The 26,404-nt window shown below is 28.2% G+C and overlaps 2 protein-coding genes across 4 annotated transcripts; one reads left to right on the top strand and one right to left on the bottom strand.

Moving 5' to 3' along the window:
* The first annotated feature begins 8,389 nt into the window (after positions 1-8,389).
* LOC114164744 (probable WRKY transcription factor 70) lies at positions 8,390-11,095 on the top strand. Its single transcript, XM_028049499.1, has 3 exons — positions 8,390-8,915; positions 9,622-9,723; positions 10,180-11,095. Exons 1-3 carry the CDS (start codon positions 8,587-8,589, stop codon positions 10,598-10,600), a joined length of 852 nt encoding a protein of 283 aa, XP_027905300.1. The 5' UTR covers positions 8,390-8,586; the 3' UTR covers positions 10,601-11,095.
* A 3,345-nt stretch (positions 11,096-14,440) lies between these two features.
* Positions 14,441-17,103, bottom strand: LOC114162951 (WRKY transcription factor 55). 3 transcript variants are annotated; one of them, XM_028046969.1, is made up of 3 exons: positions 16,424-17,103; positions 15,795-15,926; positions 14,441-15,017 (listed from the first exon to the last, which is right to left on the bottom strand). In XM_028046969.1, exons 1-3 carry the CDS (start codon positions 16,834-16,836, stop codon positions 14,603-14,605), a joined length of 960 nt encoding a protein of 319 aa, XP_027902770.1. In that variant the 5' UTR covers positions 16,837-17,103; the 3' UTR covers positions 14,441-14,602. The 3 variants fall into 3 exon arrangements, with proteins under 3 accessions (XP_027902770.1, XP_027902768.1, XP_027902769.1); XM_028046967.1 differs by having other exon boundaries at positions 15,795-15,932; positions 16,424-17,101; XM_028046968.1 differs by having other exon boundaries at positions 15,795-15,929; positions 16,424-17,101.
* Between the last annotated feature and the right edge of the window lie 9,301 nt (positions 17,104-26,404).

Raw genomic sequence — 26,404 nt, 5'->3', positions numbered from 1 at the left:
GTAATGTATTATAACTTTTATTAGTGTATAAAAAAGAGATTCATTAGAATTTAAAATATTGAAGTAAACAAACATTTAAAATATATTTTAATTTGAATATTTGTTTCCTTTTATATTTTTTTAAAAGTATTTTTAAATTTCATCAACTAGGTTTCATTAATGTTTGTAAATTTAATAAATGTGTTGGTTCTCATGAAATTTTATTTGGTATTATAATCTAAAATGTAAATAATTATAATTTATTTTAAACTTTTATTATGATTATTATTTGTTCTTTGTATCATTTTGATCAAATGATGTATTATAACTTTTATTAGTATATAAAAAAGATATTCATTAGAATTTAAAAGATTGAAGTAAACAAACATTTAAAATATATTTTAATTTGAGTATTTGTTTTTCACTTATACTTTTTAAAAAATATTTTTAAATATTATCAACTAGGTTTCATTAATGTTTGTAAATTTAATAAATGTGTTGGTTCTCATGAAACTTTATTTGGTATTATAATTTAAAATGTAAACAATTATAATTTATTTTAAACTTTTATTATGATTATTATTTGTTTTTTGTATCATTTTGATCAAATGATGTATTATGACTTTTATTAGTGTATAAAAAAGATATTTATTAGAATTTAAAAGATTGAAGTAAACAAACATTTAAAATATCAATTATGTTCTTTGTATCATTTTGATCAAATGATGTATTATAACTTTTATTAGTGTATAAAAAAAGATTTATTAGAATTTAAAAGATTGAAGTAAACAAACATTTAAAATATATTTTAATTTGAATATTTGTTTTTCTTTTATATTTTTTTAAAAATATTTTTAAATTTTATCAATTATGTTTCATTAATATTTGCAAATTTAATAATTGTTTTAGCTCTCATGAAATTTTATTTGGTATTATTATATAAAATGTAAACAATTATAATTTATTTTAAAGTATTTGATATGGAAGAAACAATCATCATTCTAATATTGAATATTTGATAATATTATGTTTCCTTTATCATAAAATTTTTATTATTTTATAAAAATTAATTAAAATTAATATTGAAGTAGTAAGAAAATGGGTATGGGTATGGGTACGAGATTATACCCGTTACCGGTGGGGATGGGGATGGGTCAAAAGTTTAATACCCGTTGGATTTGGATATGTGGATGAGGATGAATTTTTTTTACGGAGATGGGTATGGGATAGTGAAACTCGTGCCCGTCCCGCCCCGTTGCCATCCCTATTTACAATAACGAACATATATTTGATGATTTAAGGCGAAAAAAAAACTTATATAATAAAAATCTTAGATTTAAACATTCAATTTTTTTTTATTCTTTTGAAAAAAAAAAGATTAATCAACTAATCTATTGAATTGATGAGGTAAATGGATTGTTAGGTTGAGCCAACTAGCTCAATGTCCTAACTCATTGTATTACCTTAAAAATTACACTAACATATAGACAATTTGAGTAGATTAGAATTGATTTCTTTTTTTAAATATAGTTTGAATATTATAAACTGAAAGGTGTGAAATAAAAGTCTATAGAAGAATTATAAGCCAAGATATCCTAAAAAAATTAATTATTAATAAAATTAGTAAACATTTCTTATAGATAGCATAACTAATGATAACAAAATATAAAATTAATTACAATTATTTAATAAAAAATTATATATATTTATCTTTATTAAATTATAAAGCATGCAACCAATATTCAAAAATGCATTCTATTTCATCTTTCATTTATTAACCATATTTTGTTGGGTTAGCTATTATTAATAATCCTTTTTAATAGAAGTTAATTTATTAAGAACACTGCACTAACAATAAATTTAAAAATAGCATATTCATATGTTGCTGTCAAACTGAGGTATATATTTTAACTTAGCGTGACTATTGTATACACAATAAAGAGTGTAAAAGTTAGAAGGAACTTTTTTTGGTGAGGGGTTTTCAATATGCTTAGATATGTTTGCCAGGAAGAATATTTATCAAAATATATTAATTTCTTATAAAGTTATAACTGTTTAGTAGAAAAGAAATAGGTCTCCCTTTAAAAAAAATGGGCCTAATTTTGAGGAGAAAATAAAATAAAATCGCATCTAATCTAATGGTTTATTGCTTTGAATACGGAGAAAATTTAAAAGAGAGAAAGTTTAAAAGAATATATTTTAAATATATTAACAAAATTAACAAAATATTATTTAAAATATTCTAAATTTTAAAATTATAAACAAATTAATTTTATTTTTTAATAAAATTAGAATACTTTTCACTAGTGAAAATCCATGAATTATGACAAAAAATAATTAGTCACTATAGTGACCAAGTTAGATATCAATTCATAAACTATACATTATTGGTAACTAAAATAGTTTCTATTATGAATTGGTTTCTAAATTGATCATTAAGATTAACTACTAAGATTTTACCACCAAAGAAATTGGTTTCTAAATTGATCATTAAGATTAACTACCAAGATTTTGATCACCAAAGGAATTGGTTTCTAATTATAGTAAACATTCACTAAAGTCCACATTTTGATCTTGAGAGTTTGATGCAGACTTAATTGGGATGCGAATTTATGAAATTTTAATAGTCATATTATAGTATGAAATATTATGAGTGTTAAAAAATTTTAAAAATATGAGAGATATAAAATATATGATAGATATAAAAGATATGTTACAAAAGGAAGAACTTGTTATTTTATTTTATTCATATTATACATAATATGAATAAACACGCACACATATATGTATATGTGTGTGTGAAAATATTAAGTCAAATGACTTTTTGAGATTTATTTTTGAAAATAAAGCCACAAAATTATTGATTCGGGAATTTTATCTTTTCAAATATGGATTTAGGCGGGATGTGGACTTAAACGAGTGCCGATTTAAGCGAATGTTTACAGAAATTGATCTCTAAATTAATCTTTAAATATATTTTTTGTCACTAATGAAAAATAATAATTAGTCACTACATTGATAAGTTAGGTACAATTTTTTAAACTAAAAATTATTGGTAATAAAAAAGTTTAAAAAAATTATAATTGATCTCTAAATTGGTAACTATAATTGTTTTTATCATGAATTGGTCACTAATATTACTTAGGAAAGTTTTGGCTATGAAAGAAATTAGGTTTTAAATTTGTCTATAATTAAGAAAGTGATATCTAAATTGATCATTAAACATATTATCACTAAAATTAGTCATTACTTAAGAGTATTTTTGTAATATTTTCTCTCCTTAATTTCTGATTATTGTTCTTGCTCCTTCCCATAAGACTTGCGGTATCCATTCATAATTTCCTGCTATAAATCACTTTTGAATTTTATTGGCATGAGTAGAGAGAATATCACAAAATTTTTCCCAAACCAGACCTTTTTATTGTACTACACTTTCTTTTTTGTGAAAGACTAAATTTTATCGTGCTTTATCTAATTTTACAAAGCTGAAATTTTGGTTTATCAGGAACAAATTCTTAGCAACATTTTTTTTCTAGTTTTATATATTTGTAAATTTATTTATAATAAATTACATTACAAAAAATTTATATTTTTTCATAAATTATGTGAATATAAATTTTAAAATATATTTAATTTAATATTTACAAATTAATTAAGAATAAAAAATTAAAAAAGTGAATATAATAAATAAGATAATTTAAATATATTACAATTAGGAAAATAAAAAAATATCATAATAAAATATTGTAATTATGGTTTTTTTTTTTAAAATAAATGTTGATAAATGTATATTTTGTTAAAATAATATACGTAGAATTGTTTGAACGTAATAAGTTAGAAAAATAAAATTAAATAATAATATTGTAGGTGAAAATATTTAAAAAAATAATTTCATGTAAAGTTAAGAATTATTAATATGAATGTAAAATATTTAGTTTATTTATAAAAAAAATTATTTAAAGAAAATATTGTATAAGTTTTTCAAGAATTGTTTTATTTAGAAAAAATATATAAATTTAAAATATAGAAAAATATGAAAATTCTTAATAGTTTTTATAAAAAAACTAAAATACAAAAGGTATAAAATTCAAAAATTCAAATTTAAATTGAAATTGAAATTAAAAAATTATTGTTGAAGTTATTAGTTAGTTAAACTAAAATTAGTAATTAGAAAATATAAATTACTTGGTAATAAAATTTTAATTTAAAAACAAGTTAGTGTTTTATTTAGAAAAATAAACTACTGAGTAATTTATTTGTTCTAATTACGAAATTTAATTTAAACAACTAATAACTTCAACAAATAATTGCCTAATCTAATTTAATTTTGAATTTAAATTTGAACTTTTGACATTTATACCTTTTGTATTTTAAATTTTATATAAAATTTTATTAAAAATTTGTATATTTTGATATATTCGAAATTTATATATATTTTTTAAATAAAACCTTTTTAAAAAATTCTATACTTCTTTAATATTTTTTATTAATAAACATAAAGGTTTAATATTTTCTAATTTTTAACTTTACACTATTTTTTTTTCAAATATTTTCAACTACAATAAAATATTTTTACCTACAATCATATTATTATTTTATTTTTCTAACTTACTAAAACACTATTTTTTCATAAATTATTTTACCAAATAAATATACACCTATCAAATTATTTTTACAAAAAATAACCATAATTATAGTATTGAATTAAGATAATTTTTATAATACCATAATCACAATATATTTAACTTATCTTTTTAATTTTTTTACTCTTAATTAATTTACAAATATTAAATTAAATATATTTTTCAAATTTATATTCACGCGATTTTATAAAAATATTATTTTTTAAGAAAGTTATTTATTATAAATAATTATATGAATCTATAAAATTAGAAAAATAATGTTGCTAACAATTTGTTTTTCCCCACACAGAATTTTAGGAACAAATAACTTGTAAATTTGGAAAATTATATATTGAATTTTCAATGTATATAATTTTCAAAGTTTTCTAAAAATTTTAAATTATATGTAACATATATTAAAAACAACAAATGAAAATTAAGTTTGGTCTTTCTTTTTATTTTTTTTTTCATGAAATACAATATTTAATGTTAATAAAAAATAAAATTTAACATGAAATATAATAAAGAATAAAATTATATATTAAGATTTTTTTTTAATTTTTTTTCGTATTATCTTTTAAATTTTGTTATATATTATATTTATTTTTCACTCCACTTATTTTGTTTCTTTTTATTTTTGGAGAAAAGAAAAAGTTAATCACAAATTCACTATGTTTGCTCTCATTTTTTTTATTTTAAAAAAAATAAATATTTTTGATCAAATTACAATGAAATATTTATTTAATAATTAATAGTTTTTATCTTATGAGTCTTTGTATATTACTTTTTAATAAATTAGAAGAAAAATATATATTATATAGTTTTTCATAATTTTTTTTAATTATAACTTAATTTTTATATAGTTTTTTTAGTAAGTTTTGAAATTTTCTATAATAAATTACTTTTCAATTTTAAACTAAAAAAAATAAATTAATGAATGTAACGTCCCATTTAATCAATAATTCAAATTAAAGGAAACGTGACACAGGATAAGGTAGTAGCGCGGTCTTGGAGCATAAGCACAACCCCTTACAATACTTAAGGCACACCACGATGCCAAAACTAACCAAAATACAAAGTTTAACAGTACACCAAAATTTAATTTAAAAATCAAGTAAATACATGGGCCATAACCCTATAATAAGAGCCCAAAGTAGTAGAATCCGGCTCAGATGGGCTACGCAGCGGAACCATCACCTCTATGTTGGCCACGGGTGTTTCTCACATCTGCTCACATCAATAAATTGATGATCATCGTAAAAAGAGAGAACCACACATACAGAACATACAACAAACAAACAAAAGGATAAGCTAGAGCCAAAAGTAGTTTTATCATGCAATCAGACATACCTTCATAGTCAAATATACATACATCATCCAAGCATGTAATGACTTTCCAATCAATACACTAAGACTCTGACTCGACTCATCCGGATACATATAATCTAGTCGGATTCAGCGGATGCTTGCACTTGTGGTGAATTACCCTGCTCACCCCCGAGCTAAGTATTACAAGTGTTACGATGTTTCAATCCTCCACACACAAGGTTAGCCCTTAATGAGTTTCAGGCCTCCTGCTACTCTCACCACAAGAGTCAGTCCGCTCTAAGTGAGACTAACTGACTTCTTAGAGTGTCAGGATGCAACCTTACCTTGAATCCTTACCAAATTATATAGATGGGGCACCACCATGAATTTCCACTAACATGGGTCATGGAATTACGTCCCGACCACTGAAGCACGACCCTGAAATCTCACCTAAAGATTCCAAGGAATTACGTATTGACCACATACCAAACATATTCAAACAACCAAGTAATATATTTATCACGCATATACATCTCATGTCAACCTTTATAATCAACCTCTCTTATATTCCAGGTCAAACCCATACCAACTCCTCATACTCCATCCATGAATATGGAATTTTAACTCATCTCATTATCATGCCACTTTCATAACCAACCATCTCATGCTCATTACATGCCAAGAATTATCCAAGTTTGTCATTCACAACCCATACACCCTCCCACTCATGCATATTCATCCCCCTCATGCCATTATACAATAATCCAATCAATTACATGCCAAACATCCAAGAACAGGGAAAAACACCAAACTAGAACGCACTCTCGCCCAACTCTTTGCTCAGGCTGAAGGGTCTCGCTCAGGCAAGCTCCATTCGCCTAGGCGAGAGCTCGACATACAGGTATAGTGGCTTCTGCGCATTCTCGCTTGGGTGAGACTCTCCTCGCCTGAGCGAGACGCTCGCTCAAAAGCAGAGCTGGTCGCCTGAGCGACTATTCGCGTGGAATAACCTGGGCGAGCCTCTGTTAATCTCGCCTAGGCGAGGCAGGCTCGCTTGGGCAAGAAAAACAGTGCTTACCACTGTTCTCTCGAGTAACAACCACCCACACACACCCAAATAGTTCAAACAGGCGTTTTCAACCGCTCATATTTCCATACAGTCCATTCAATCATCAAATACTCGTAAAATAAGTAGAGTTCACGGAAAACACAGTAGGGTCTAGCTTCCCTTACCTGGACAATGCTATACGAAAACCTCGACACCTAAACCGTGGAGCACAGGTAGCTCTAGGAACAAATTCAGAGCTGGAAAACAGTGAGCAGAAGTGGGTTTATTACGGAACCCTAACAATGACTACGAAACTAAACCAGGGAAGGAAAATCTATGAGTTGAAGAGCACTTACATGAGCAGAAACGAGATGGAGCTGAACTGGAATATGATTAACCTTCGAAACCCTAACAGAGGGATAGACGACAACAACTCTAAGGGGAAGAGGGTCTGTTTTTCGAAAATGAGCAGAATTGTTAGGGTTAGGACAGATTAGGTATGAATTCCCCTTTTTGGACCAGCTCTTAGGCCCAATAAATTGGATAGCCCTTAAAATAAAAGGACAGAGAAATAATAGGCCTTACAATGAAGAATAAACTAATAATTTTTTTTTTTAAAAAGAAAATGAAAACTACTCACAGAAATAAAAAAATTTAACCTTTTACATAATTTGAAACATAATAATAATAATAATGTAATTATTCAATTAAAAAGAATCGTTTTTTAAGGTTAAAAAATAATAAACGACAAATTTGATATTAACTTTTTTAAAATATTATATAAAAGATATAATCAAATATAAAAATATTTAATAAATAAATAAAAATTAAAAATATTTATTTAAAATGATATTTATATAAAATATAATTTAATAAATTTTAAATATATTATTTCGATTCTTTAACGATAAATATTCATTACTAATATTTTTGATGTTCTCATAATAGAAAGAGACCTTAGTGCGGGTACTTCTTGCAATATGATTTCATCTCAATAAAAACAAAAGTTATAAAATTTAAGAACTATATAGCAGTTTCTCAACCCACCGTTAATTATTTTTATAAATATAATAATAATATTTCTATTAATAATATTATTATTTATTATTTCTTTCTCACGGAGATAATTATAAATAAGTAAAAGTTACTGTTATTTTTACAAAGGTAAACTGATAAAACAACAAATAGTGAATAATTTAATAAGCATTAAAAGGAGCAGCGTGGTTGTGTACTACAAACAGTGACCTTTTTCTTTTTTTGAATTAAGAAAAATAAGAACAGTTGTCAGGTCCAAGTGGTGGAAGTTTTAATTTTGAAGGAAAAGAAAAAAAAAAGAAAATTATGCAGTGTCAGGCTTGCATCAGAAGAACAACGTCATGTTTAGCTTTGTAAGCAAAGCAAGTTATTATCTGTGGAAAATTTTTCTCTTCCATGATCCTTCAACATCACCCCCTCCCTTCTCAACATTTTCCTTTCACTGCTATCTCTCTTTCCTCGCAAAACCCCACCCTTTTCTTCCTTCTCTCCAAACCCACTCTTCCCTAATCCTAAATTTCCTCTCAAATATATAACAATACACATCCTTACCCACCAACAACACACCCAATACCAATCACACCTTCCTCACCCATGAACAAAAGGGTCATCACAGAGCTTCTTCTGGGTCTCGACCATGCCACTCAGCTCAAGTTTCTGCTTCAGAACCCTGTTGGCCCAGATGGGTCTGTTGCAGCTAAGGAACTAGTCACCAATGTGCAGAGATCTTTCGCTCAAACTCTTTCTATGTTGACTTCTTCTCAGCCTGCAAGGGGTGAAGACGAGGTTGCTCAGAATCTCCTGATTTCTGGGGAAGATGCGTCGCAGGTTGCAAGCATTGATCCCAGGTCTGAGGATTCAACTGAGAGTAGAAAGAGATCGTTGCCCCTCGCAAAGGATCGCAGAGGTTCCTACAAACGAAGGTCTTACTTTCACTCTTTCTCGTTTCGCTTCTGTGATCTATTTTTATCTCAGATTTTTAATTGTTTATAGTTAACACACTGATTTTTATTTATTCATCAACTAATTTTAGTTTACTCAAAAAGTTCTTTTGTTTTGTTTTTTTCTTTATCTTTTACAATACTAAAAACCTTACACAAAGCTTATCCATAATGAATTATACTGTTTGGATTTCTCAGTCAAGAAAGGCTGTTTTGTCAGTGATTAGGGAGGTGGTACTGAGAGGATTTGGTGAATTGGGAACTGTACGGACAGAGTCCTTGTTATAGTCGCATTCTTCATATGAGTAAAGCTAGTCTTTCTTGATGGAAAAAAGAAAAAAAGAAAATTAAAGCTTTGAGGTTAAGTTAACTATTGGACTTTTGGAATATTTTAGTTCTCATTCTTTGATTTGATTACTGTGTGCTTCAAGTGGGTTCCTTTATTTTAGCTTAGTGGTAGTTGCCTACCTTGATATGATCGTATGGAACAATAAAATTATTTCACATCAAGTTTTCTTTTTCTTATATACTTAACTTCATATTTACATAAAAAAGGCTAATATATATATTTTTTTAAAATAAAGCAATGAGGAATATGGCTATTTTTCTTTAGATATTCGTATTCACAGCAATATGTTGTATTATTACACGAAATAACATGCACGGTATTTCTTGAATTGGTGGGCAGGAAGACGGAACAGACATGGACCATAGTTTCCCACACTATTGATGATAATCGTGCGTGGAGAAAGTACGGACAAAAGGATATTCTAAATTCTCAGTTTCCTAGGTAATCATTGTTTTCCATTTTCTTGCACAGTGATTTTTCCTTCTTCCTGAACCAGGCAAAGATACTCACTCGTTCAATTCGAGCAAAAATTGCAGCACTATTCATTTTCTTTTTCTATTTTTGGTTCCTTTCAGCTTCTAGTTTGAGCAAGAGAGTGATCTATGTAGAAATATCATCTTAAAAAAACACCTTAATTGGGAATGCTAGAAGTACATTCTTTTCTGTGTTGTTTAAATGATCATGCAAAATGTAGAAACTGAACTCAATCACGCAACTATAGGAAATTAATGCAGAAAAACCCGAATGAGGAAACTTTGCTGTACACTGAGACTACTACTTAGGACACTCAAGCTTACTAGTGTTTAAACTTTCATGGGTAGAATGAGTTGAATTGTATTTTTGTTGCACAAAACTTGTGTTCTAATTAACTCACATTTATTGATAAATTATTGTCAGGAGTTACTTCAGATGCACCAGGAAGTATGAACAAGGTTGCAAAGCCACAAAACAAGTGCAACGGTTAGAAGAGAATCCTGATATGTACAATATTACGTACATTGGGTTTCACACATGCAAAGACAGCCTCAAGGCTCCACAAATGGTGACATGTTCTGAAACCTGGGACTCATTTCTTGAGAATTCCCATGAAGACTTGAATGTTCCAAATGAAGAACAGCAACATGAATGTCCTCCGATGAGGTCACAAAGCCCAATTGTTAAACAAGAATGTCTCAATGATGAGACTGACCCCAGTGATCTTACAGATGCCAACCTGTGGTCTGATTTGAAGGATTTTGAACTGTCCAATGACAAGCCTGCGTTGAAAATATCAGATGCATTCATGAACTTGCTCTCGGAGTTTGGACATGAATTTTGATGCTTCAGTTACCTTGTGGAATCTTAACCATGCGTTGATGAGATTGAATATTTTAGATTTTGCATCTTCCAAGTTTCGTGTACCATGGAGAGAATAACCTTAGATCATTCTCACATGTCATCAAATGTGATGTATGTCTTTGTCAAAGGCTTCTCTAACTTACCAAACTAAAAGATGAGATTGAACAGCTCCATCTAAAATGATTGGTGCATATAATAATACATCATTTTGAAACAAATAAGAATCATACCAATCATTTTAAATGGAGTTATTTAATTCTCTTTCTATTTTTGTGTAAGGTAGACAAGTCCATTTCTATGTGCTTTAAAAATGGACGGAATCAATCAACTACTGTGGATGCTGCACTCTTGTGCAGTTTTTTTTTATCTTCTTAGGCAATGCCATGCATGCATGAGCCTTTGAACTCAGTGTGATGAACATATATAAATTGTAACGGGTTATGAAATTAAGTATAGGATTTTGCTATGCAAAACATGAGAATGTTGTAACTTAGTCTGGTTACTGTGACGTTGAACACAATAGGAAGATTTAGCAAGTGGGCACAAAGTGTGGCCAATAATTGAAGTGGAAGAACATTGGAGTATGGAGAAGGTAATTAATGGGTGGAATATACATAATCAAACAAACAAGAGGAGAGATGTAGGTAATTAGCTAGCAAAACCAAAAATGGATATTTTGTAGTGTTAAACATTTTGTTTTTCATTCTACTTCCATCTCCCATAAACCTCCTTCCCTAAAACCAAAACAAGGACCTACCCCAAAATTGACGCTTCATGGACATTAGACAATAAATAAATATATATCCTTTAAATATTGAAAAATATATATTATATTGAAATAGACCAATAGTTTCATCAAAAACTATATATTTTATTACGTTAAACTTTTCATATCTTTTTGCTTGCTTTGTTTATTAATAATTTTCTTAGATATGTGTTAATTTGTCTTTTATATTTATTTGATGTAAGAGATATTGTAGCATAGTTAATTACATGCATAACATCTAATTTGTTTGTTTATTATATCTCAGTTAAGTACGAATAAAATTAACACAATTAATTAGCATATATAAGTGAACAAAAAATGTGTATACATTAATGCCACTAAATACACTTTTACAAACACCCACTTAAGCTTTTGTGCTTGTGTTTAGTTTGCCTTTCAAAATATTATATATGAATTACATATGCATAACACAAAACATTACATAAAGGTCAAACTATGTAAGTATAATGTGTTAACAATGAGTTGAATTTCATTATTAATATACTATTTGCGTAAAATATGTGGTAGATTTCTTGTATCTAACAATATTTTAAAATAAAAATGATGAATTAGAGAGACACAATTAAGAGAGAATAAATAAAACGAGGAAGAACAAAATAATTTTGTTTTAAATATTTGATAATAATTTTAACAAAATCAGATCACTTATACATTCCACGTATACTTAGTGTATACAACGTTGATCATACAATGATATTATAAAAATTGTATATTATATTGGTAAAATACTTAAATAATTGATCGATAATTTTTAAAAATTGTACTTACTTACGAGTATATGAAGCAAAATATCACTGCCCTCTCCTAAGTAGTTAGTGACGTATGTTTGTGTTTTAACTTGTTTTGTTTGACGAATAAGTTAAGATCCAATAATCTTATACACTACATGTTTATCATTATTCTCACATAATTCAAACAAAAGAAAAAATAGTTTTTTTAAAGTGCAATCAATATTACTATAATAAAACAAAAGTACAATATGGTTATACCACTTCCACCATTCATAAGTGCACACCTAACATGTCAAACTCTTGGTTGTTTTTTTTTTTTTTTTTTTTTACACAAATACATCATAACTAAACATAAAAATTATGCGATTCGACTTGATTTGATTTTAAGTAAAAAAAAAATCCAAACCAAGTCTTTTAAACTGAATTGTCTGAAAATTTAAACTACATATAATTTTTTATCATCACGGTCAAGTTTCAGTAATGCAAACTAATAATACTGCAAGAAGAAGTAAAAGTTATAAAATGTAAATATCTAAATATATAAATAACATAATAAATATAATTGAAAATATAAAAAATTAGAAACACTTTAAAGAGGAGAAAAACAAGTCTCTTTCCTTTGATAGGGTGGTGATGAAATTGGTTACGTGGCTGCTGATTGATGACAGGGAAATGACATATTGATTGCAATGGCAGATATATAATGGGCGGCGAAACGAAGGAGCAAACTTAAACTACACAAAAAAAGAAGAGTATTTATTTTTGTCTTAATGTATATATTTTTTTCTTTTATAAACATTCATGTTCTTATCTATCAATTTTTCTTTTTTATAAAATTTGTGGTATTCAAAATCAAAACGAACATCTTATGTCCAGTATTCCTAACATCACCGTTCCGTTATACAAAAGTACAATTGTTTTTAGGGAAAATTGTCACATAAAAGTTGTAAAAGAAAAGAGTTGTAAGTATCTAATCAACTAAATGATTTTGCTTTTCTTCATGTTATCACTAAAATATTGGTGAGACTTTTCCGCAAAATATTTTGGTAAAACCTTCAAAATTCTCGTCAAAATCAAAGAAGTTTTTTTTTTTTTTTTGTAAATATTTATAAAAGTTTAGCAGAAAAACACTTGGGAGATATGAAAGAATTTATAGTGTGTTACATATTTTATTATCCTGCTCAAGAAAAAAAAGGGTTAAACCATCCATACAATTTTGAGTTGTATGGTGAAAGGAAATATAGATGAAGGGAAAAGTGATAAATGTTTTTCTAGTTCCGAATATATCTCTATGATTTTGATATTTTGATTTCTATATATAATATAAATTTTACTCCTTCTATTATTATTATAATTATTATTATTATTATTATTATTATTATTATTATTATTATTATTTTGCTGTTAAACGATTATGTGATTGATAAAGAGTCATGTCATAAAAACAAAATGATGTCACCTCATGAAAGGCGTAGTTACGTGGATAAAAAAATGACATATTATATTACACAGATTAAAACGAAAGAAATTCTGAAAACGAAAACCAATAAACAAAAGTATTATAGAGGTCATTTATACGTTTAAACCTTGGAAAAAAAACTTTGTTTTCATCTTAATTTTTCAACTATTGTTGATGATATGGAAAACAATTACAACTAATTTACATTGACAACATATTTTAACTTTTATCGATAAACGACGTAATATTTTAAATTAATTAGAATGTTAATTTAAATAAATTTGTTCTCCCTTTACAATATGGTCTCTATGTCACGAGTGGTAGACAAAAACGTAATGTCTGTAATACATAACATTTGTAGTTTATTACATTATGATTTATAACAGCGTATCATCAACGGATGATGAAAATAATACAATTTTTTATTATAAATAATAATGATATTTTGATAATTAAATTTTAATAATTTTTTTTATAATAGGAGATAGTATCATTTAAATGATTTTAGAATAAAAAAGTAAAAAAATTAAAAATGGAAAACACTTACAAAATATCATCTTAAATTATACATAATGTCATCTTAAATTATACGAGAAAATCGTCAAAATTTAGATGTTAAAAGATTATATTTAAAGAAAAAATGAATTTATTTTTTGCGAAAAGTTAAATAAATATATATTTGAAAGAGCACAAACATACATAAGCCAAGATGAAAATAGATATGTAAAAGAGAAAAGAATATGAGATAAGTTAGACGAAAAAAAAAATCTGAGAAAAAAATTGAGAAAAATATGAGAAAAGTTAAAGAAAAAGAAAAAATTCAAAATCTTTTTTGTTGAATAACTCACCACTGAAGTTATAGAATTGATTCATTATTCACTGATTATATAATTGGATTAGCCAAATTATAAAATAATAAGTAAGATTATATAAATCTGCTTCCTTCCTATAATGTAATATTAGGCTTTTTTCAGAAGCCAAAGTAATGTTCACCTCTTCCTGTTTTCAATTTGCATCAGTTTTATCTTCGGTGGGAGAGAAGAGAAATTCCATGCTGTTGTTGCCGCTGCTGCTACCAGAGTTGAACATAGCATCAGCCATATCCACCACGGGATAATCACCACCGTATCTTGAGGCGGAGGCACCGCCCCTGCCACTAGTGGTGGCGGCGCCGGCACTAGCGGGATGGAGGCTGAGATTCACTGACGGAGACAACTGAGAGGAAATGGCGTTACTATTTTGTGTCATGTCCACCAAAATATGTTCTGGAGGAACCGACGATGGTGCTGTGGAGGACATGTGGCATGTGTGTTTCCCTCTGTATGTTACCTCAAATATGTCAGCATTATGATCAAGTCTTTGCACCATCTTCTTGGCTTGGCATTCATATAACTTCTGATGTGTGCATCTGTAGTAACTCCTGCCAAGGATCAAAGAAAGAACCATTTCCAATCAGGAAAAAAGAACAGCACATAGCAATCGCTGCAATTATTAATTTAACTCTTTCTTGGTATCATAAGATACTACCAACCAAACAAGATTCCATGGTTCATCAAGCAATGAAAGCATTTTCAATGTGACTTTCTTTCTTGTGGTTCACAGATGCGTAGAAGAGAAAAAGAAATTTTTGTCTTCATATATCAATTGCTTATGAAGTGGTCACTACAAGCCGTGAATTAAATGTCATGAAATCCCTCAACCGCCAGTTATTCATTGTGCGGGACAGTGTGGACGCGTTACTTCATGTACACACATATAATATATATAAATATTGGTGGTGACTTTTCTAACTGGAGAAAAAAAGAATCTCAGAATGAAGGGAGGTGTGGCATGAAAAAAAGTTAAGAATGTTTAGCAGTTACGGCGCAGACGAAAAAAATGCTTTGCATGGGAACCACATCTGTCAAAATCAATATGCAGTGGATTTGTTTATGACTACTAGTTAGCACAGATAGTATATAAGTTGAGAAGATTATAATGAAGAAGAGGTTATTTATGGGGCTTTGGCCATTTCAAAGTTGGCAGGTACATTGTTTTCGTTTTATTTTGTTCCATTATGATAGTTCAGAGTACAAAAAATATTAGGAAAGAAGAAATAGTCATATATATTAACAGGTAAGCTAAAAGACCCGATACCCTTGATATAAGTTGCATTGATGAAGACGTGTAATTATATCTATACCACTACCAACCATACCTCGGGTATTTGGATCCAAGTATTTCTTTCTGCCCATATTTCCTCCAAGTGAAACCATCCTCCGGTGGCATCTCTGTGTTCCCAAACTGTGGGGCAGGAACCAGAATTTTCTTCTTCTCTTGATTTGCTTCCCTGCTTCTAGTTAATGTGTATAATTAGAGACATAATCATATAATGTCCGAGAAACTACTTTGTAAAACATGTTTTTTTACTGTTGTTAATTAACCAACAATGTAGCTGATATGATGTCTGTGTGAGTCGTTGCCTAATTACCAAGAAAGAGCTTGGAAAGTTTCCTTCTACTTTTTGAGCCACCCCCATTAAGATTCATAAACTAAAGCTTATCGCTATAGCTGGAAAAACCTAAAACCCTCCACTACTGTACTTTTGTTTTCTTTTTGATTTAATTATTGTGGGTAACTTTATCTGTAAGTGATCTGTTATTGGTACGAGGAGGGTCCTAAACACCTCTCCATAAATACCTTTCTGTAGTCCCCTCCTATTGAACACGCTTATTTCATATCTCATCTTTCAGTCAAAAAATGAAATGTATTTTAAGAAATTTCAGTTAGTGTTGTTAAAGTTTGTTAAAAGTGATTACTGTTAAAAAGATATAGATAGATAGATACCTTCTTCGTGGTCGTGAAGAAGATGCGTGGATTCCTTGGGCTTGATCTCCTTCAGATCCAATGGTTCTCTCTGAATCTTCGACCTCTCTCCCTCCCATTGCAGCAGCACGTTGCATTTGAAACAACTGATCAATGGTTAGTGCATGACTAGACCTTAACCACTCCTGCATTAGAGTAGCATCCATCTGAGGCTGCTGGGGTGTCGTTTCATGAAGCAACATTGGAGGAGATTCCGAGGTTTGGGTGTGTCGGGAAATCAGCAACAGCTTTTCCTTGGCAGCTGTGAAAGCCTCAGTTATCTGATCAATGGACAGGGACAGCGTCCCTGGTTGGTTCGCCAAGTTGGGTAGGTCTTGTTCAAGCTTTTGAACCAATTCAGAAGCGCGTCGAATGGAGTTAATTACCTCTTCCATTGTTTCTAGCTGTTTCTCATGCGGTGAAAATTGAAAATATAAAGAAAAGTGTGATAATAATACTTATATATGTTCCCGAAAGTGCAAGCTTCGTACTAAGCTTCTACGTAGGTGCTGTGGTGGTGACACTTGTTGAAAGGAAAAATGGAAGCAAGAATATAAAGAGAACATGCATATGCGTTTCCATTTACACGGCGATGAAAAAAAGGGTGGAATGTGTGGAAACGATGACTTGGTCGTTGGTCGTTAACAATTGTAGCTACTTGGAATTTCAAACTTTATGATCTTTTCTTTTGGTCTAGACGAAGACCCCATTGCCCCATTGAAACGATTACTTTCGGACCCCTTTAGATGAATTTTCTAGGCTTTAGACCCAACTTGGAAATTTTCTTCTCAGCGTACACTATGCTGCGATTCTTAATTCCTACGTTCTTGGAACTATCCTTTAATCATAAATTCACTTCTTTTACTGTTCTTCTCTTCGACACTATAATATATAATTTTCGTTACTTTTTACATCAAAAAATGTTACGCTTCATGGTATTCCTTTTCTGTTGTCTATTTTTTTTTTATATGTATGCACACACACATGTTTATAATAATATGTCTCCATTTAAATTATAACTTTCGTTGTCTCAAATGTGTGCTATACATGAACAACGAACAATAATTTAATTGGATTTAAACTATGTTTTTTTTTTGTTTCATATATATAGAAGCTAACATTGTTAAGTAGCTTTGTGTTGTATTAACATTAAAGTTTCACACACCGGACCCGCGATGGAATTTACATGGAATTTTCGCTCTATAATAATCTACTCGTACATTAACACTATGCTTGTCTCCCAAATATTAAGAGAGATTCAATTGACAATGTAAATTTAGAAATGTAAGATTTCCTTTAACAAAAATTTCAGAGTTTCGCATCATTGCTGATTTGTAAAGATATATATATATATATATATATATATATATATATATATATATATATATATATATATATATATATATATATATATATATATTAAACTTGCGTATTGATTTCCACCATATTCCCTTTATTAATTATTTGAATTTTGAAAAATGTTACCATTTACATTAAAATGTTATCAAATATACTTTATTTAATTCAGCTAAGAGTAACATTGTTAACTATTGCCGCTAATGTAATGATATAATTTATAAAAAATGATCTTACCGTCAAATTTAATGAAAGCATACGTTTACTAATAATTGTGAAAAATATGTTATCAATCCAATAGTTCAACTTAAAAAGTCAAACTTACAACATTTCATGTAATTTGAAATTTAATCAATATTTTTGTTTTTACAAGACAAAGATATACCCTGAAATAAATCCCACAAGACAAAGATTATCTCCGACGTTCGGACGAAGCTCATGCATACTAAAATACTTTGATGCTCAAGTCAACTATGTGAATAAGTAACAAATGTGGAATGATTAAGTAATAGTTACCTCACCAACAATACTAATTATAATGTACCTTGATCTCTTTGTCATCTTAATCCTATATTTTATGTCTTTAACTGAGATTATAGTGTAATCTTGATTTCTCAATCAACATGATGTCACTCTATAGTGTCGAGGTGTTCTCAATGGTACAATTTACTTCTCGTTTCATTTTAATTTTAATGATAAATATATTATTTACCATACAAGAGAATTACAAATAATGAAATCATAGAAAAATATAAATATGATGATCATTAAAATGATATCCATATATATAATTTTATAGTTAGGTGAATGATATTTTCTTTAAAGTGTTATATTTACAATGAGAAACACACATTTTATAATCATTATATACTATTCAAGCGCATGTATTTTAATATTTGAAATGAATAAGATTAGTATTTATCTCATATAAATAATATATATATATATATATATATATTAAAGACTTTATTTAAAATAAAGATAATTTTTTTTTATGAAAATGAAAAGAATATATTGAAAGAAATAAAAGATCAAGAAAAATTCCCAAAAATACACTTATTAATATGTTCTCATTGAAGATAATTATTCTAATTCATTAAGAATTTTTTAAATGTTTAGTTTTATTCTCAATAAATATTGAAATATAACTTTTAAATTTTTTCCTTTTTTAATAAGAATTTATAACCATATTTAAATACAAATAAAGCACTACACCAAAAAATAAAATATATATATATAAAAGGCAAACAAATTGATTTAATTTTTTTCTTATAATATGTTAGTTTTTCTCTTATTTTATCTTTTGTCATATACAGGTGCGAAACTATGTGGTGACAGTGTGACTCTCCCAATTTTTGTTTTTTGTTTTTTTTTATATATATTTATATTTTTTAAAATTATATTTATATATTATTTATATTAAGTTTATATTATGAAAAATTATAATAAAAGATAAAATAAAAAAATTTAATGGAGACATTGATTTATAAAAGAGATTAGGACTTTTTTATCTGGTTATAAGATCTTTTCATCATGTAAATTATCATGAAAATGTGTGAAGAGAAATAAATACAAAGAGATAGATTGAAAAATAAAGGTTGGAAAACACAGATTGAGATTGAAGTAAAAAAATTGATTTTTTTTAAAGAGTAGGTTTGTGATAAAGATTAAAAAAAATGCATTTACGTTAACTAAACTTGAAAAATTTCATGAGAACTAAGAATTCAAGACAATAAAAAACAAATATATAAAGTTCTTAGAGTTATAATATAATGAATTTAAAAATTCATTACAATGCAATTCGGAGAAAACGACCTCGAATTTGACAATACCACAAAATCAAATTGATAAGGCACGAATGACTTATTTAAAATGGTATTCATAGTTTGGTAACATGAAATAATAGCATGATATAATAGTAAATGATAGTAATATTTTTTTAAAATTCTACTGTGTGTTTATTTTAAGCAGAGATAATGAAGAGAAAAGATGTAGAACTTTTTTCTAATTAAAAAAATTATATATAATAAATCTAATTTGGTTCCCTATATTTTTTGTGCAAGTTCAGCGACCGGTCATATAGTTGATCCCAAATACCTCTTACCCACAAATCTTAATTAAAATATGATGGAAAAAATGACTCATTAAAATCTTGATCAAAGATTCATAGATTATATGATCAGTATCAGAGTGTCTGTTGTTAATATGCAACAAATGGTCTCATTAGATCCTAATTTATTAGTGTTTGTTAAGTCGTAAACCATGTAGTGTGAGAAACATTATTCATGTGTCTTCTTCGTTTAGTAACATTTAAGCTGTAATATTGAGAAAAAAAAAATTAACTGAAATTGTAATATGTGATTTAGTGATTCTTTCTTGTATATAAGTTTTGAAATTCATTAACACTTTAATTGAATCACATTCTTTGTATGTGAGTTTTTTTTTTTTTTTTTGAATTCCTTTGCTATATCATGTTTATAAGATAAACGCTCTACAGTAAATTTAATTAGCTAATTTTCTAACATATATAAACATTAAAGGGTTAGTTTCTTTACACATGATTAAAGTTATAAATAAAGAATATGGACTTGCCGCATGAAATCATCTCATATTCTGTGTAACACATGGGAATGAATTAAATTTGCAAGAGTTTAAAAAGGGTGAATTTTTTTCCCAAATATTATTCTTATTAAAAAGTTTATGATAGCCATAAGAAAAAAAACCCATAAGTTCATTATATAACAGTACAAATTTCTGACACTATATGTGAGTATATATTATTAATATTATTAATTATTTATTTATTCAATCTGTAAACCAGAATACCCAGGTCAACTTTTGTTATGAACAAAAAAGAAAGAAAGAAAAGTCCACTTGACATGCACTCATGCATTTCATAGGCAATTTACTAACCAATCCTCTAAACAACTTGGGATTATTCTAATGCTGGAATAGTTTTTCCTAGCACCTGTGAGTTTGAGTTAACTAAGTTTTTTATTATGTTAAAAAAACAATTAAGTTAGATTAAGAGCTCTATTATGAATTATAAACTTGATTCAAAAATTCTTTAAGCATCGCATATTTTGTAATTAATTGTTTCAATAACACAAAAAATTCCTTCTCTCATTTTATTGGAAAAGTTTTAAAATTGCCTGTAAAGACTTTTCCGAACGGTTGATGCTAACTAAGTTTAGAATGTCATATAAATACATACATACAAATGTATTAAATTATTATTATTATATTTAAATTAAAATTAATTTCATTAATATGACTTAAATTTTAAAATGTATTTTATTTTTAATTTCTTATTTAAAACTATTTTTTAATATTTTGTCTATAATATGGGTTAAATCGGTATAATACAAAATTTATTAGATGCTTCGTCAATTTATTTATATTTATATACAGAGGGATTTCTATTTTTATGTTCATATTTGTTTTCCAATTTTATCCTTTAAATAAAAAAGTTAAAAATTAAAATAAATATTTTATTAATTTTATCATTTTAACTATAAAAATACCTAGGTAAATAAAAAATTATAATAAAGTTACAAAAATTATTTAATTCATTTTATAATTATATAATAATTATTATTATTATTTTATTTGTATTATCATAAAAGTGAATACATATTTTCACAAGTAAAATGTTTTAATTTTGTTGTAGCTAATTTTAATATATTATTAATATGATAATTTTTACCATATCAACACATTGAAAATGAGTGCATTTAACTTTTGAAAATTCTCCACATTTAAATATGTTTTTGAATTATAGGATATTCCATAATTAATAGCCAGAAGATCACGCTTGACTGAAACCACCAAATGGTCTTTCTACTGCTCTTCAGCACACAGTTTTAGCATACTTCATATTTGCCTCTTCCTTCTTTTTATATATTTTATATTATTATTATTATTTTTAAACTGACTTCATATTATTTCTCAAATGTGTCTTTTTATTATTTACTCTATCTTCTCCATTTATATATATTTAGAAAATTTTCAAATAGCATTAAAATAATACTGAAGTATTATTTGTTTCATTAGTGCAAACCCTGCTGCCATATATATATATATATATATATATATATATATATATATATATATATATATATATATATATATATATATATATATATATATATATATATATATATATATAAAATATACCCTTACGAAGTTAACAAATTTATCGCTGAAAATAGAAATAAAATAATCAGGAATTATATAATGCAATTACACAAATAGTCAATAATAAATTGACTTCCCTTCCGTGATTTGCAGGAACTTTCGTGTTTGTTAAATGCATACATCTTTAATTAAAAAAAGTGACAGGTAGGGTCTACAAAGCCCAGAAAAAATTAAAATTGGCATAAGAATTTTATGATAAATTATTTTGTATTTTTAATATTATTTTATTTAAATTTCTCTAAACCAAGATGATGTCATTGAATAAAAAGGGCTATAAGATGATGTCACTTGTATGGAGGTATTCTTTTAATTTGTTATACAGTTATCACTGTGCATTGATCATCAATGAAGAGAAACACCTTAGAAAGCCATTTTATCTTCTCTTAAGTGTTCAACTTTTAATAGTAATCTTCCAAATATAGGTAATAGTTGTTTGTTTGGTTCTTAAAAGAGCAAAAAAAAAAAAAAAGTATTATGTAATTGAGTGTTTGGAGAAAGTGATTATTTTATTGTTCATAATATTTTCATTTTGATGTGTTCTTGTAATTGTACATGTATGGTCTATTCTTGAATTCCTATGAGTTCCACCACCAAGTCTCATTTCAAACTTCTATCTACCAATTCTCACAATAGGAAACTTTATTCTTGACTTCTTCCTTCATTTGCAATCCTATCTTATCTCTATCACTCTCTTTTCTTAGTCAGATGTGCTTTCATTCTAAAATATTTGGATTTTGCTCTAGACTTTTATGTACCGTTTTATCGTTTTTATCGTTGTGCTATCAAAATATACCAATTAACACTAATTTTATTGTTTCAAAATATATTACGTAATTTACATTTTTCGTTAAATTCTTCAATATTATTTTTTTGTTGTGCTTTAAACAGTACTAAGAAATACAAAATTTGATGTTTTAAAATATATTAGAAATAAATTTAATATACCAACATGAGTGGCAGACAACAACACAAAAAAAACTTAATAGAGAATTTCGATTTGTATTTGATATTGATAACAAATTTTGTATATTTAAATTTGTTCTCATTTGATAATACTTATCTCTTTTTTATATTTGACTCTTTATTAAATTACTAAAATACTTTTAATTTATTACATAATAAAAATTATATTAATTTTGTTTGATTTTTAGTTCCATAACTTATTTCTATTGCAAACATTTAATATTTCAATTTTTTTTATAACTATTTCACATTTATCCCTTATATTATATTTATATAATTATAACTTTTTTTTTTTCAAGAAAAGAAAATATGTATATTTTTATTATAAATGATAATATTATGTTTTATTTATAGGGTACAAGTAACGATTAAGTTTGTTCTAAGGTTGATGATGAGATAAAATTTTATATCAGTTATGCTGAAATAAAAAAGAAAGAGACATAAATTAAATTTAATGTATATGAAGTACATATGGTTATGTATTTATAAATAAGAAAATATAAAAAGATGGGTCTAAGCTGGTTATCTAACCTCTTTAATAATATAAATATAATAAATTGAATTGTGAATATTTAAGACTTCCCTTTAGGCTATAATACATATAAATTATATATATTAAAGTTGTTAAACATATAATCAATTTTAGGTAAAAATGACAATGCGGCCTAATTTCTCTTTTCCACCGCATAACATTTGACTCGCGGTTCGCATAAAAATTTTAATAACTTTTTTTTTTATTTACTTCAATTAGTAGTAATAATAATTTATGTAAGTCAATTTCTTAAAATAAGTAATATTCACAATTTTATAATTTGTAATTTTTAAGTACAAGTCTATTGAAAATAGAAATAACTTTGAATTGGACAGAAATAAGGAAAAAACGCGAATATGGGATATTTTTGGATGAATGGGAATGAACAAGCTACATTTGGATGGACCGGAGAAGAAACATGAATAAATAAGTTGATTTGAAGAAACACACAACTTGTTATGCTTGATTTTAGAAAATTAAGTTAATGCGGACTATGCGAGCCAAATGCGGGACAATCCGTTGTTGGTGCATGCGGGCTGCAGGTTATGTAGGATTAGGGATGTCAAACAAATCCGTACCTGTAGGTATTCACGAATAAAACCCATAACGGGTAGGAAATAAATATTGTAAATGGATACTCGCGGATAACAGGTATAGGTATTTTTTTTATACCCGCATGTTAACAGGATGGGGACGGGTATCATAGTATCAATACTCATGGATACTCGTACCTGCTATATTCTAATTTAAATTAAAAAATAAATATAAAAACATGATTAAAACATTAACACATTGATTTTGAATGGATTATTTTTTATCGGTGGTTTTAAAAAATCTTCATTTTTTTTGTAAATTGTCACTCAGGACTATTTAAATGGGTTATTTGTACTTTGTTTGAAATTTATGAATGTTATGCATTGTATTTTTATTTGAATTTATGATTAAAGTATGTTATTAAATATTATTTTTTTTGTATATACCCGCAGCTACCAGTGGATACTAAAAAAATATGTGGATACCCGTGTAACATATACCCTCACGAATATGGGTACGAATATAGGACGTGTATTTATCCAGCTAATAAGGTATATGGGAGCTACTACTCGTAAACTACCTGTCTCGTTGACATCCTTATGTAGGACAGACCTTGGTGGACTAACGGGCTAAAATGCTCGACCCTTCCCACACTTTTTTCTTACCGGCCATCCCGCATGACTCGCCCCACATTGTCATTCTTAAATTTAGGTCTCCGAATGACTTGGTAAACATATTTGTTAGTTGATAACTAGAATTAAAAGAGTCTATATTTCTTCAAATACAATTTTTTTTCGATTAAAATGACAATTAGTACCAAAATAAAGTATCCCTTTGTACACAAAGGTATAAATTATGCTTTTTACATATGTGTTGTGCAATTAATTAATTACTCCATTTTCATCCACCCATTTAAAGTAATTAGTCTCACAATTACTTTAGTGATCTCACTAGTGCAGATTTTGCTTTTTACCTCGCCTTATATGTCTCGGTTGGCCAGGAACCGAAGCATATAATGGCGCGGTGACATTTTTGCAATTTCAGACAACTTTTATGTCTCGGTTCAACGAAAACCCGAAGCAAAAGACGGTTATATGCTTCGGTTAAAAAAAAAACTGGTGCCAAAAGAGGGTTATATGCTTCGGTTCCAGAGACCCGAAGCCAAAAACGTGGCTGGATATTTCAAAAATGCCACTAGTTGTTACGTCTTTGGCCTCGGGTGGCACTGAACCGGGGCCAAATAGGGCTATATGCCTCGGTTATTAATTGAACCGAGGCCATATAGTTTAATTAGGGCTTAAAATTCGCGAATCTCTCTTCTTCTTCCCCTCGCTGCATTTCTCCTCTCTCTCTCTCTCTGCAACCTACTGCTCCAGCCACCCACCACCACGCGAAGCTCTGCAACCACATTGTGGTGCCACTGCGCTGCTCCGGCACCGTCGCTTCTCGCCTCCGACCACACTACACTCGTCGCTCTCTCTCTCTCTCTCTCTCTCTCTCTCTCTCTCTCTCTCTCTTCCGATTCGAATGAGCAACAACGCCTCAAGAAAGCGCACGACGTCGACAATGGCGCCACAACCTCTACCGTCGAAGCAAGCCTTAATGACTCAGGAAGAGGACTTTGTGGACGAAGACGTGTTCATCGACCAAACCCTTGTTTCAAAAGACGAAGAGTTCATCATTCTCCGCGACATCGAGCAGCGCCAGGCCCTCGGCGGGTCCCTGGTTTGAAACGTTGCAAAAGTTTTGCTGATCTCCGAAAGTTTTCATTTTTTTTTTGTTTTTCTTTTTTGTCTTGGTCATCATGTTCTGTAAAAAAGGAGTTGACTTTATTGTTGTTCTTGAGGGTTATGGTCTTCTTTCTGATGGGTGGATAATTTTCTAAGGTGTTAATCAATTGGTAATGCTGCATTATTCGGTTTTGTATTGTAGGGTTCCTTAGCTGATGAAGGAGGTGTTTGAGTTGTGATGGTTGGTGCTTGTGGTTTTCGAAAAATACTCTCCTTGTTCTACACCCCTGGCTTAGTGTTTTGGAAGTTTAGTTTTACATTGATTCTTTGAGTGGCTTTTACTTTTTCAAGAATTGGAGATTGATTATGGGATCAAGGAGACTCACAGGGAATTGTTGCCGAACATGTCTGGACTTGCTGCCATTATCAGAATATTTGGTGTTTATAGTATTGCCCGAGCACGTAGGAAAGTGGTGTTTATAGTATTGCCCGAGCACGTAGGAAAGAAAGAAAACTTGAATGACCCACACAACGAACTGGCTCCAGTTTTGATGATGCAAAATTTTTAATTAAAAAATAATACTGTGAACCTATGGCTCCGGTCCTTCTGCAACCGGAGCATGAGGCCTCGGGTGATAACCGAGGCCAAAA

Source organism: Vigna unguiculata, chromosome 9 (genome assembly GCF_004118075.2).
Source record: "Vigna unguiculata cultivar IT97K-499-35 chromosome 9, ASM411807v1, whole genome shotgun sequence".
Taxonomy (NCBI): Eukaryota; Viridiplantae; Streptophyta; class Magnoliopsida; order Fabales; family Fabaceae; genus Vigna; species Vigna unguiculata.
The sequence above is the reverse complement of the archived record's forward strand: the minus strand, read 5'-3'. Positions and strand labels throughout refer to the sequence as shown.

Excerpts from the sequence above, each read along its gene's own strand:
- LOC114164744 (XM_028049499.1), top strand. The coding sequence starts at position 8,587 with ATGAACAAAAGGGTCATCACAGAGCTTCTTCTGGGTCTCGACCATGCC. Across the intron at positions 8,916-9,621 it reads AGAGGTTCCTACAAACGAAG|GAAGACGGAACAGACATGGA; the intron begins GTCTTACTTTCA and ends ATTGGTGGGCAG. Across the intron at positions 9,724-10,179 it reads CTAAATTCTCAGTTTCCTAG|GAGTTACTTCAGATGCACCA; the intron begins GTAATCATTGTT and ends AATTATTGTCAG.
- LOC114162951 (XM_028046967.1), bottom strand. The coding sequence starts at position 16,836 with ATGGAAGAGGTAATTAACTCCATTCGACGCGCTTCTGAATTGGTTCAA. Across the intron at positions 15,933-16,423 it reads TCTTCACGACCACGAAGAAG|AAGCAGGGAAGCAAATCAAG; the intron begins GTATCTATCTAT and ends CACATTAACTAG. Across the intron at positions 15,018-15,794 it reads CTTGGATCCAAATACCCGAG|GAGTTACTACAGATGCACAC; the intron begins GTATGGTTGGTA and ends GATCCTTGGCAG.